The sequence below is a fragment of the Tetrahymena thermophila genome (genome assembly GCF_000189635.1).
Source record: "Tetrahymena thermophila SB210 genomic scaffold scf_8254684, whole genome shotgun sequence".
Classification (NCBI taxonomy): domain Eukaryota; phylum Ciliophora; class Oligohymenophorea; order Hymenostomatida; family Tetrahymenidae; genus Tetrahymena; species Tetrahymena thermophila.
In genome coordinates, this window is record NW_002476450.1 from 3,855 (window position 1) to 16,942 (window position 13,088).

The 13,088-nt window shown below is 19.0% G+C and overlaps 5 protein-coding genes across 5 annotated transcripts in view; 4 read left to right on the forward strand and 1 right to left on the reverse strand. All coding sequences in view use genetic code 6, as the record gives it.

Moving 5' to 3' along the window:
- The window catches only part of TTHERM_001463230 (hypothetical protein), a gene marked incomplete at both ends in the record, with an annotated part of 494 nt that extends 411 nt beyond the window's left edge, over positions 1 to 83 (forward strand). The window contains one exon of the mRNA XM_012796957.1: positions 1 to 83. This exon is cut by the window's left edge and continues 121 nt beyond it. Coding sequence (XP_012652411.1) covers positions 1 to 83 — 83 coding nt within the window.
- Positions 84 to 229: 146 nt separating this feature from the next.
- On the forward strand, positions 230 to 2,640 carry TTHERM_001463241 (hypothetical protein; the record flags this gene model as incomplete). Its single annotated transcript, XM_012796958.1, has 10 exons — positions 230 to 315; positions 509 to 610; positions 700 to 792; positions 978 to 1,067; positions 1,210 to 1,299; positions 1,667 to 1,756; positions 1,885 to 1,974; positions 2,103 to 2,192; positions 2,258 to 2,335; positions 2,580 to 2,640. The coding sequence occupies 10 exons, from the start codon at positions 230 to 232 to the stop codon at positions 2,638 to 2,640; spliced, it is 870 nt and encodes a 289-aa protein (XP_012652412.1).
- A 1,771-nt stretch (positions 2,641 to 4,411) lies between these two features.
- TTHERM_001463252 (hypothetical protein) lies at positions 4,412 to 7,828 on the reverse strand (the record flags this gene model as incomplete). The annotated part of the gene is made up of 10 exons (XM_012796959.1): positions 7,747 to 7,828; positions 7,640 to 7,689; positions 7,016 to 7,105; positions 6,627 to 6,716; positions 6,245 to 6,334; positions 5,733 to 5,822; positions 5,431 to 5,520; positions 5,061 to 5,150; positions 4,722 to 4,811; positions 4,412 to 4,505 (listed from the first exon to the last, which is right to left on the reverse strand). Exons 1-10 carry the CDS (start codon positions 7,819 to 7,821, stop codon positions 4,412 to 4,414), a joined length of 849 nt encoding a protein of 282 aa, XP_012652413.1. The 5' UTR covers positions 7,822 to 7,828.
- A 436-nt stretch (positions 7,829 to 8,264) lies between these two features.
- On the forward strand, positions 8,265 to 9,771 carry TTHERM_01465220 (kinase domain protein; the record flags this gene model as incomplete). The annotated part of the gene is made up of 8 exons (XM_001013412.2): positions 8,265 to 8,324; positions 8,382 to 8,431; positions 8,635 to 8,724; positions 8,789 to 8,878; positions 9,092 to 9,166; positions 9,223 to 9,312; positions 9,425 to 9,514; positions 9,612 to 9,771. 8 exons carry the CDS (start codon positions 8,265 to 8,267, stop codon positions 9,769 to 9,771), a joined length of 705 nt encoding a protein of 234 aa, XP_001013412.2.
- Positions 9,772 to 10,063: 292 nt separating this feature from the next.
- Positions 10,064 to 13,088, forward strand: part of TTHERM_01465230 (hypothetical protein) — a gene marked incomplete at both ends in the record, with an annotated part of 5,510 nt that continues 2,485 nt past the window's right edge. The window contains 12 exons of the mRNA XM_001013413.3: positions 10,064 to 10,173; positions 10,300 to 10,389; positions 10,516 to 10,605; positions 10,878 to 11,243; positions 11,370 to 11,459; positions 11,586 to 11,675; positions 11,802 to 11,891; positions 12,014 to 12,103; positions 12,230 to 12,319; positions 12,446 to 12,535; positions 12,662 to 12,751; positions 12,874 to 12,963. Coding sequence (XP_001013413.3) covers positions 10,064 to 10,173; positions 10,300 to 10,389; positions 10,516 to 10,605; positions 10,878 to 11,243; positions 11,370 to 11,459; positions 11,586 to 11,675; positions 11,802 to 11,891; positions 12,014 to 12,103; positions 12,230 to 12,319; positions 12,446 to 12,535; positions 12,662 to 12,751; positions 12,874 to 12,963 — 1,376 coding nt within the window. The remainder of the gene's footprint in view (positions 10,174 to 10,299; positions 10,390 to 10,515; positions 10,606 to 10,877; positions 11,244 to 11,369; positions 11,460 to 11,585; positions 11,676 to 11,801; positions 11,892 to 12,013; positions 12,104 to 12,229; positions 12,320 to 12,445; positions 12,536 to 12,661; positions 12,752 to 12,873; positions 12,964 to 13,088) is intronic.

Sequence of the window (13,088 nt, forward strand, 5' to 3'; positions counted from 1 at the left end):
ATTTAATTGAACTTTACACTAAATTTAACTAACGTTTAAATGCAAATATATCTATCTATCTTTTATTTTTAAATTAATTTTGAATAACTTTTTTTTCCTATTTATTAAAAATAAATTTTAATATATTATTAATTTTATAATTTAAATTATTATTTATTTAGTTTTAATTATATTATTAAAATTAAAAGTAAAATCAAAGTATTTAATTTATTTTTTAATAAATAGTTAAATGAAATCTGATTATGAAATTGAAACTGGCGCAGCTTTATTGAATTTACCTAATCTCTAAATTTTAGTTTTGAGCTTCGTTTATAAGTAAATTTCTAGATGGTTTATTTTGATTTATTCACTTATTAATAATAAATATAAAATAATAAAAATTCTTATCTTCATGTTTAATCTTAATTAATCTTCTATCACTTATTTTGCAAATATTTTTATATATTTTTAAACTTAATTTTTCATTTTAGCTCAATTAATTAATATCTTTATTAAAATTATAATTAAGGTCAGAATATGTCAAGGAAAGCATTTTCGATTACTAAACCTAATAAAATTAAATTCCTTTACAAAATTAGCATAATCTCTTAGATTTGAGTCTTTATTTTTCGTAAATATTCTTTGAATTTTTATTATTTAGTTTTTTTTCTTTCTATTTGTAACTAACTGAACATCATTCATAATTTTTGTAAAATTAAGGTATATAAATAAACAAAATGAAGAGAGATTTAAGTTTTTGATTTCATCTTTAGCTTAAAAGACAAAATTATAAAATTTGGAACTTATATCATAGTAAAAAAATATTATTTATTTATTATTATAGCTTAAGTTTTATATTAAAAAATTAAATAATAAAAATATTTTTTTGTTAGATTTTTATTTGCTATTTTTTATTTTAGCTTCGATAACAAATTTATGTTAAATTTTTTCTGATTAAATTCAATATTAATTGAAATAAATTATTAATTTATATCTAGAAGCTTTAATACTTATGAAAATTTATCAGAAGATATAAGTCATGTTTTAACAAACTGTATGGATATATCAACTTTAGCTTTGAGATTAAAGTAAATTTATTAATATTATTTCAATATTAATTTTTGATTTTCATATTCATTTAATAATTAACTTGTAACTTTTATTGCATTAATTATTGATTCATCCTAGTTAATTTAAATAACTCATATCATTATATTAATTTAACAAAAGTGATTGTAAATTTATAGATAAGGACGCTCAAGTTTTAGGTTCTGCTCTAGAAAAAAATACAAATATTTAAAAGCTTAATCTTTTCCTCTAGTAAAAAAAGAAAAATAGTTTGTTTGATAAAAATATTTTAATTTAATTTTAAAATCTTTAATAAAGAATTCTTTTTAGCCTTAATTAGTAAATTAAATATACAAAAAACATATAAGAGAGAGCATTCATATAATTTTTAAAAATACTTTAATGATTTAGAATTTATCAATTTGCTAAATAATTGTTAAAATTGAATAATTTGCATAAAAAATTTATAATAATTTGTTTGTTTTTATTAATGAAGCAAATTAATTTAATTTTTAAATTAATTAGAAAAATGCTTTTTATCTTTTTGATATTTCTTGCTAAATATTTTAAAAATACTTTAAATAAATCTTTTAAATATGTTTTTATCATATATTAAAAGCTATAACAGGCTAGGTGATTAGGGTACATTATAATTATGTAATTCCATTACAAATATCATAAATCTCTAAAATTTAGCACTTGATCTAAGGTAAATAAAAAGTTTATTTATTTTAAATATCTTAAAAACTCATAGGTTGAGCAATATATTTTTTTTTTATCATTAAATTTTCAAAAAAATTTCATACAATGTTTTTTAATTAACTAATAAATAAAAAGCTCTAACTAAATTAGTGACTAAGGTACATAAAACTTAGGTATCGCATTAGCTAACTGCATAAATCTCAAAGATTTACAACTTTTTCTAAAGTAATCATAAATTTAGTTTTTTAAATAAAAAATATTTTATTTAATTTAGATTTATCTAAATTTCCATTTAATTTATTTTTATTTGAGTAATTTCTTCTTATCTTTTGATCATATTTTAATAATAAAAGTAATAATAAAATTGGAAATTAAGTTGCAAATTACTTATTTTCTCCATTAGCTAAATGCACTAATATCTCTAACTTGTCAGTATATCTTTAGTAATACAATAAATTTATGTTAATTATAGATAATATTAATGTTCATTTTTATTCAATTTCTACAGTGGCAATGAAATTGGGGATTAAGGAATATCACTTTTAAGCTTTAACAAGTGCTTATTAGCTTTATCTCTTGACTTTGGGTAAAAATTATATAAATAGTTTGTTTATTATAAAGAATTCTATTTATATTTAAATCAAACATGTTTATTTAATTTTTTGTTTTGGCAATCTTTAAAATATTTTGAATTTATTTATTTTTTTTGTTGATATTTATTTAATAATTAAAATTTTTTTCCATATCTTTGTTTTTTATTTATTTGGCTTTTAAATAATTTTTTATTTTAATTTTAACTATAATAAATAAGTTATAATAAAATCTCAAAGAGTGTTCTAGATTTAGGTCATTAACTATCAAATTGCATAAACCTATAAAGTTTAAATCTGAAATTAAAGTAAACAAATGATTTTTTTTTCAAATTTAAACTATTAATTATTTATTTAGTTCAATAAAATTTATTATGGATTTCAAATAATAAATAAATAAAAGAAATAACTTATTTCATTTAAAAATAATTATGAAAATAGTAATTGATTCTATCACAAAATAGTTAATTTATATTAAATTCACTAATTATTTGAAATAATTATTAATAAACGAAGGAATTTTAATTTATCTTTACTTCAAACTATTCAGATATTTATAATATAATTTATAAAATAAATATTTTATAATTAATTTAATTTTTTATTAATTAATATATTTAAATAATTTGCATTAATTATCAAAAGTTGGATTTAAATTGATGATTAGACTGCAATTAATTTATGCTCTTAATTAGCAAAATGCACGAATCTTTCAAGCATATCATTTAATATTAAGTAATATAATTAAATTAATTTCAAATAATCTTTATTGCTAAATATCTTAAATTAAATCTTCTACATTTACTAAATAATTTAGCTCATAATTTGATTATTTATTTTAATAATTAATGAAAAAAATTCTTATTTAATTATTCACATATTTTTCAAAAATTTAAAACAGAAAAGTAGATAATTATAAGTTTTAAGTAGCTTCAAATTTGAAAATGAGAAACAAAATTCTTAAAACTAAAAAATTAGTGTAAAATATTTTGGATATTTACTGATTGATTGGATTGATATATAATAAATACTTTTGGAGAGAGATTGATAGGATAAATATTTCTAATAATGCTAATTCATAAATATCTGAATTGATATTTCAAAGAATAAACATAAATTACATCATCCAAAAAGTCAGAAATCTTTAAATTTAATAATAAATTGTTAGAAAATTTTGCTAGCTTATATATATTTTGTGAATTTTTGAATCTTTTTGTTTTTGCATGGCATATTTATTTTATTTAGTTAGGTATTATATTCCATTTATTATTAAAATTTTTCAGTTTATCTCCTTTATTAAAGCAAAAATTAATTATGTTTTCATATAAGGTTTATAGATGGATCTTTATTTTTTAAGCCAATTAATCTAAAAATTAATTAGTATATATATATAAAACTTTAAAAATAGAATCTGGTTAATCAAGGAAAATATCTGATTTCATTAAATATATTATTTTTTGAAAGTCTTTTTTAAAATCATAACAAAATATATTATTTATCAATCACTTCAAGGTTTTGTATTCTTTTAGATGAGGATAAGTAAGAATTTATTTTATTCCTTGATTTTCTACAATAAAGTAGATTAATTAATGAAATAAATAAATTATTTTATTTTAATTTCAAATATTAAATTTTAACAGTGTGATAGGTGGGATAAATATATTTTATTTTTTAAATATTTTTTTTATATTTATTGGTATTAAAGAAATAATAAATAGAAATTTAGGGATTGCAATTTTTAACCCCTCAAATCCCTTAATATGATAGATGATAATATTTAAGATTAAAAGCTTTGATTGTTTTTGGTCTAAATTGAGGGTTGGTTTTCATTACAGAAATTCATTTATTTATGTAAATTTAATTTCTAAATTTTCATTTAGTTAATAAGCTATTTATTAACAAACAAAAATAAATATAATATTCATAAATATAAAAATAATAATAAATTAATATATCTATGTATATTTTAGGTTAAATTATCTTTGTAAAAAATATAATACAATAAAAAATATTATTTTGTATTATTCAAATATTTTAAATGTATTCTTTCTTTTTTCACCACTTACTTACCATCATAAGAAGTTTATTGTAAAGAAAACTAATCTTTTTGATTTAAGACACTTGCTTTTTACTTTCAATTATTACTATTTATTGATTTAGTTTCCACTTTTATATTAAATTAAAAAAAAATAAAATACAAAAAAAAATTGAATAAAATAAAATTATTTAATTAAAAATTATTTTTAAAATTAATAAAAAAAAACATAATAAAAAATAAATAAATCAAACAAAAAGCTAATAAACAATTAAAAAATTATATTGTTTTAAATTGAATTTTATAAGTAAAAATATCGCTATCTAAAATAAATAAGCTAAATTTACCCAAGATCAAGTGTCAAATTTGAGAGTTTAGGGCAATTTGCTAAAGCAGAACCTAAGCTTGATGCACCTTAATGATCAATTATATTGTATCTTTTAAATATTATTAACAAATTATGTAATTAATTAGTAATGATTTTAGAAGGAAAAATGAAGAAAAAACATGAAATAATAAGAAGTAAATTAATAAATAATAATATAAATAATAGATATTGAAAATAAAAAATGATTTAAATTAAGAAAGATAGAAGAAAAATAAACACAAGCAAAAGAATTTTATTGCTTTAATTTGAATTTTATAAGTAAAAATATCTCAATCCAAAACAAATAAACTAAATTTACCCAAGATTAAGCTTCAAATTTGAGAGATTAGTGTAATTTGCTAAAGAAGAACCTAAGCTTTATGCACCTTCTTGACCAATTTTATTGTATCTTTTAAATATAAAAGAAAAAATTATTATAATTAATTAGTTATAATTTAGAAAGAAAAAATGAAGAAAAAACATGAAATAATAAGAAATAAATTTATAAATAATAAAAAAATGAGTTAAATTAAGATAAATAGAAAAAAAATAAACACTAGTTCAATAAAAAAGAAAAATATAAATAAATCAAATAAAAATCTAAAAAATAAATTATAAGAGTTTTATTGTTTTAAACTCAATTTTATAAGTAAACATATAACAATCAAAAACATATAAATTCAATTTACCCAAGATGAAGGGTTAAATTTGAGAGACTAGCACAATTTGCTAAACCAGAACCTAAACCTGATGCACTGATTGCACCTATTTAATTGCCACTTTTTAAATTTTGAAGAAAAAAATATTTAATTAATTGATTATTTAGAAGGAAAAAATGAAGAAAAAACATAAAATAATAAGAAATGAATTAACAATAAAAAAGAAAAAGAAAAGTAAATCAAATAAAAAACTATTAAACAAATTATTAGAGTTTTAAATTGAATTTTATAAGTAAAAATATTGCAATCCAAAACAAATAAACTTAATTTACCCAAGATCAAGCCACAAATTTGAGAGATTAGTACAATTTGCTAAAGCAGAACCTAAGCCTGATGCACCTTAGTCACCAATTTAATTGGATCTTTTTAAATATTGATGAAAAAATATATCATTAATTAGTGATGATTTTAGAAGGAAAAAATGAAGAAATAATATGAAATAATAAGAAATGAATTAATAAATAAATAATAAAATGCATTGTTGAAAATTAAAAAATGAGTTAAATTTAGAAAGATAGAAGAAAAATAAACACAAGTACAATAAAAAAGAAAAAGAAAAGTAAATCAAATAAAAAACTATTAAATAAATTATTAGAGTTTTATTGTTTTATATTCAATTAAAAAAAAAATTAATTAAAAATTTCCTCCGAAAAGTAAATCGGAGAAATCCTAAAATATATGGCACAAGCCCCTAAGAAGGGGAGCTAGCTAGCTAGCGTGCTATATATATATTCAATTTTATAAGTAAATATATCACAATCCAAAACAAATAAACTAAATTTACCCAAGATCAAGTGTCAAATTTGAGAGAATAGAGCAATTTGATAAAGCAGAACCTAAGCCTGATGCGCCTTCTTATCCGATTTGATTGTATCTTTTTAAATATTAAAGAACAAATATATAATTAATTATTATGATTTTAAAAGAAAAAATGAAGAAAAAACATTAAATAATAAGAAATTAATTAATAAATAATAAAAAAAATGTTGAAATAAAAATGATTTAAATTTAGAAAGATAAAAGAAAATAAACACAAGTACAATAAAAAAGAAAAAGAAAAGTAAATCAAATAAAAAGCTAATAAAAAAATTAAAAGAATTTTATTGTTTCAAATTCAATTTTATAGGCAAACCTATCCCAATTAAAAACAAATGAACTGAATTTACCCAAGATCAAGTGTCAAATTTGAGAGATTAGTGCAATTTTCTAAGCCAGAACTTAAGCCTGATGTACCTTAATCATTAATTTGATTCCATCTTTTTTCAATATTCAATAAAAAATGTTTTATTAATTAATTATGATTTTAGAAGGAAAAATGAAGAAAAAATATGAAATAATAAGAAATAAATTAATAAATAGTGAAAGCAAATATTGAAAATAAAAAAATGAGTTAATTTAGAAAGATATAAGTAAAATAAACATAAATAAAATAAAAAAGATAAAGTAAAGTAAATCAAATAAAAAACGTAATAAACAAATTAAAAGAGTTTTATTGGTTTAAATTCAATTTTATAAGTAAAAATATCACAATATAAAATAAATGAACTGAATTTACCTAAGATTAAGTGTCAAATTTGAGAGATTAGTGCAATTTGCTAAAGCAGAACCTAAGCTTTATACACTGATAGCACCAATTTAATTGCCACTTTTTAATATTAAAGAAAAAATATATAATTAATTAGTTATGATTTTAGAAGGAAAAAATGAAGAAAAAATATGAAATAATAAGAAATAAATTAATAAATAATAAAAAAAATATTGAAAATAAAAGAATTAATTAAATTAGGTAGATAGATAGAAGAAAAATAAACACAGGTAGAATAAAAAAGAAAAAGAAAAGTAAATCAAATAAAAAACAATAACAACTTAATAGAGTTTCATCATTTTAAATTAAATTTTATAAGTAAAAATATCACAATCCAAAACTAATAAACAGTTTTTATCAAGTAAAAGTTTTACATGAAAAAATGAAAAAAAATTATCAAATAATAAAAAATGGATAATGAATTTAAAAATTTTTAAATGGAAATTAAGTTAAATAAACTAAAAACATTTGTAAAAAAAAAGTAATAAATTAGGGATAATTTCTATTATAAAAATAAAATTTTTATTAAACTGAAAGGAAAAAATTTAGAAAATGTTAATAGTAATAAAAATAATGTTTATAAATCAAATATACTTCAGATCAATATGGAGAATCTAATGAGATTAAAGCGAAGAGTTTAAGAACTTTTTATATTATCAAAAATACATTTAAAGTATATTGATGAAAATATAAATAATTACTTCTTCTAATGTTTTGTAATATTTAATCTATTATATCATTTATTTATTTATTTTTTAATATTGAATGCAACCCATGGAAATTTAATTAATTATAAGTGAATAAAAAAATGAATAAAATAAATTAATTTATAAATTTACTTTTAGAAAAAGAAATCACAAAAAAGTTAGTGTAAAGTTAGTTATTAAATCTTAAAATCTTTATTTAAAATATTTACTTAAAAATATAGTAGGAATTAGAGATTAGATATAAAGGATAATTGAAATGCGTACTCATTAGAATAAATTTATTTTTTATGTATTTAGGCAAATTTTTGTAAAATTATCAAAATATGGGTGTTAATATGTATTTATGGGTGCTAATATAGGAGAATCTACAGTATATATTTTTTTAGAATAGTACAAAGTAAATAAGAATATTTAAAAAAGAAAATCAATAATTTTTTTAAATAAATCAAAATTATTAATTTCTGATCATAATTAATTAATTAATAAATAAATAAATAATCAAAGAAATATAAATGGAAAATCAATAAAAAAAAAGGATGTAATAAAATAAATCTTTAAGTATTCTATAAGATGTAACCATCATTATTCATTTTGTTTATTATTATAAAATCATTTTTTTAAACAAACAGTTAATGAAATCTGACTTGAATGCTCTAACTCATATTGACCTACAATTAAAGTAAGAAATATATATATATACATAAATATTTATTCATTCATATTTAATGATAAATTTATCAAAATAAGCAATATTTTTTTTAATAAAAATAAATATTTTTAAATTTTTTATCTTTTCTATTACAAAATTAAGATTAAATAAAATTTCATTCATTAATTTATTCATAAATTAAATTCTTTTATTATTATTTATAAAATAAATAGAAATTGTACTCTTAGTAACGAATAAGTTGCTTAACTTAACAATTGTTTAGTATAATGCTAAAAATTAGAATCTTTAGTATTAAATCTTAAGTAATCATTTAACTTTATTATCTTAAATTACATAATTAATTTTTTCTATCAATCTAATATTTAGTAAGGAAAATATTTCAGATGATTAGATAAATTAATTATTTGCTAAATATCACTACATAAAGGATTTTGTTGAAACTGGTAATAATGTGAGGTAAATAAATTTATTTTTATTTTAATAAATCTTAATATATTCAACAAATTGTTTAATAAATTATAGCATTATTTTCTTACTCTAGTTATTTCTACCATTTATAAAAATTTTAAAATTTGAATCTTAAATTATGTTAAATAAAATATTAATTTATATGTTAATTTAATAATTTAAATTAATTAAAATAGTTATAATTTTATTTTATTTAAATAGCAATGACTAAAAATACACCCAAATTTTGTTTTTCCTAAATTATTTTTAGATTATTCATGATTGTCAAGAACTTAGGTAAAATAAAACTAACTAACTATTGGTATTTAATTGATTTATTTTTAATTTGAAAGATTAAATGATATTGTAGCTTAAGGAGATATCCTATTAGAAGAAACTATGAGTAATCTTATTAATCTCAACAGTTTATAGCTAAATTTAGAGTATACTTTTTTTAATTGATTTATTTATTTTTAATATAATTAAATTCATCTTTCCAAACTCATTAAAAATTTTCAATATCTAAACTAAATTATTTTCAATAATAAATAAAAGTGGAAATTAATTAGGAGATTAAGGTTCGGTTTGGATTTGTAAAGTATTACATAGATGCAAAACACTTAATAACTTAAATCTGCAGCTTTGGTAATTTTATTTCAATTATATTTAGCACATTCAGTTATATTTATTGAATTATTTAAGAAGCATTTTAATTATTTATTAAAAATCTTTTTTTGCAAAGGAAAAATAAATTAGGTGACAGAGGGATATCGAGTATTGCAGAAGGTATTAGTAGTTGTACTAAACTCACGACTTTAACTTTAAATGCAGTGTAAATTTTGTTGATTAATGTTTATATATTAAAAAATTATTTTTCAATATATAGCTGTTCCAGCGTTTGAAATATCACAGATCATGATATCATATATGATTTGTGATATTTCAAATAATTTTTACATTACTAATGAACATTTTTTTTTTCAAAATCTTAATTATTTTGTTTATATTTGATTTCTTATATTTTACAAAAATTAATCAAAATACAGAAACCTTTTTTCAAATTTTGAGAGTAAAAAAATTTTGTTTATTTGATAATTATTCATAATGATTTTTTATATATAATTTTGTAAAAATTGGCTGCTGTCACAGTATATATATTAAGTTTTAATAAAATCTTTTAAATTTTAATTAAACATGAATTGCAAATATAAAAGCGGAAATTAAATTGGGCATGATGGAGCTTCTACTATTGGTGCAGCACTTGGTAACTTCAAGTTCCTAACTAATCTCAAATTTTACATTTGGTAAAATTATATTTTATTTATTTATTTATTGCTAACTAAAAAAAGCTTGAATTATTTTAAAGATTTTGATTTAAATTTCAAAACAAATTTAAATAGTAAATAAATTGATTTATTTTATTTGAAAAGGTGCAATGAAATCGGTGATAAAGGAGCATAAAATATTGGATTAGGTTTGAGTAACTGCACTCAACTTACAAATTTAGAATTTGACATAAGGTAATTTATTTAATTTATAACTTTTAAAAAATTATGTCAAATCATTTTATTAAACTAAATTAAAAAAAAATTTGAATTTATAAAATGTCTTAAATTTTAATTAAACGTGATTTGCAAATATAAAAGATACAATTAAATTGGGCATGATGGAGCTTCTACTATTGGTGCAGCACTTGGTAACTTCAAGTTCCTAACTAATCTCAAATTTGACATTTCGTAAAATTATATTTTATTTATTTATTTATTGCTAACTAAAAAAAGCTTGAATTATTTTAAAGATTTTGATTTAAATTTAAAAACAAATTTAAATAGTAAATAAATTGATTTATTTTATTTGAAAAGGTGGAATGAAATCGGTGATACATACATACATACATACTCGCACATGGTGACATGCACTCGGGATAGGGGCCCTATATATAATTACTTATACATTATTATTATACGTATACCAATTTATTTATATATAATTGTGGGTAATATATTAGAAGGGAAGGGTCACCTACACCCTAATGGCATTTCTACTAATCTTCCATGATTTGGCTACTCATTATGCTCGCTTCCCATTTGTATTCCAGATCTTCTGTTCAGAATGGGGCCTCCTCTTTACCTCCTATCAGATTTGGCCCTTCCCTCCTACCAAGGAGACCGCTGGTAACATTCACATTTTTACATGGAATTTTTCGAAATAAAGGGGGCGGTATAGGATTCGAACCCCCGATATCACTGCTAAGACCCTCCGACTCGCCCACTCGAGCCGCTTAGCCCTTCGAAATCGGTGATAAAGGAGCATAAAATATTGGATTAGGTTTGAGTAACTGCACTCAACTTACAAATTTAGAATTTGACATAAAGTAATTTATTTAATTTATAACTTTTAAAAAATTATGTCAAATCATTTTATTAAACTAAATTAAAAAAAAATTTGAATTTATAAAATGTCTTAAATTTTAATTAAACGTGATTTGCAAATATAAAAGATACAATTAAATTGGGCATGATGGAGCTTCTACTATTGGTGCAGCACTTGGTAACTTCAAGTTCCTAACTAATCTCAAATTTAACATTTCGTAAAATTATATTTTATTTATTTATTTATTGCTAACTAAAAAAAGCTTGAATTATTTTAAAGATTTTGATTTAAATTTCAAAACAAATTTAAATAGTAAATAAATTGATTTATTTTATTTGAAAAGGTGCAATGAAATCGGTGATAAAGGAGCATAAAATATTGAATTAGGTTTGAGTAACTGCACTCAACTTACAAATTTAGAATTTAACATAAGGTAATTTATTTAATTTATAACATTTAAAAAATTATGTCAAACCATTTTATTAAACTAAATTAAAAAAAACTTTGAATTTATAAAATGTCTTAAATTTTAATTAAACGTGATTTGCAAATATAAAAGCGGAGATAAAATTGGGAATGATGGAGCTTCTACTATTGGTGCAGCACTTGGTAACTTCAAGTTCCTAACTAATCTCAAATTTAACATTAGGTAAAATTATATTTTATTTATTTATTGATAACTAAAAAAAGCTTGAATTATTTTAAAGATTTTGATTTAAATTTCAAAACAAATTTAAATAGTAAATAAATTGATTTATTTTATTTGAAAAGGTGCAATGAAATCGGTGATAAAGGAGCATAAAATATTGGATTAGGTTTGAGTAACTGCACTCAACTTACAAATTTAGAATTTGACATAAGGTAATTTATTTAATTTATAACTTTTAAAAAATTATGTCAAACCATTTTATTAAACTAAATTATAAAAAAATTTGAATTTATAAAATGTCTTAAATTTTAATTAAACGTGATTTGCAAATATAAAAGATTCAATTAAATTGGGCATGATGGAGCTTCTACTATTGGTGCAGCACTTGGTAACTTCAAGTTCCTAACTAATCTCAAATTTGACATTTCGTAAAATTATATTTTATTTATTTATTTATTGCTAACTAAAAAAAGCTTGAATTATTTTTTATATTTTGATTTAAATTTCAAAACAAATTTAAATAGTAAATAAATTTATTTATTTTATTTGAAAAGGGGCAATGAAATCGGTGATAAAGGAGCATAAAATATTGGATTAGGTTTGAGTAACTGCACTCAACTTACAAATTTAGAATTTGACATAAGGTAATTTATTTAATTTATAACTTTTAAAAAATTATGTCAAACCATTTTATTAAACTAAATTAAAAAAAAATTTGAATTTATAAAATGTCTTAAATTTTAATTAAACGTGATTTGCAAATATAAAAGCTACAATTAAATTGGGCATGATGGAGCTTCTACTATTGGTGCAGCACTTGGTAACTTCAAGTTCCTAACTAATCTCAAATTTGACATTTCGTAAAATTATATTTTATTTATTTATTGCTAACTAAAAAAAGCTTGAATTATTTTAAAGATTTTGATTTAAATTTCAAAACAAATTTAAATAGTAAATAAATTTATTTATTTTATTTGAAAAGGGGCAATGAAATCGGTGATAAAGGAGCATAAAATATTGGATTAGGTTTGAGTAATTGCACTCAACTAACAAATTTAATTTTTAGCTCAGAGTAAATTTGATTTATTTCTTTTGAAAAAAATGATGTTAAAGCTTTTAAGATGTTATTTAAAATATCTTTATTTTATAAGTAATAATGAGAAGTTTCTAAAATCAAGAGAAATTATCAACTGTAAA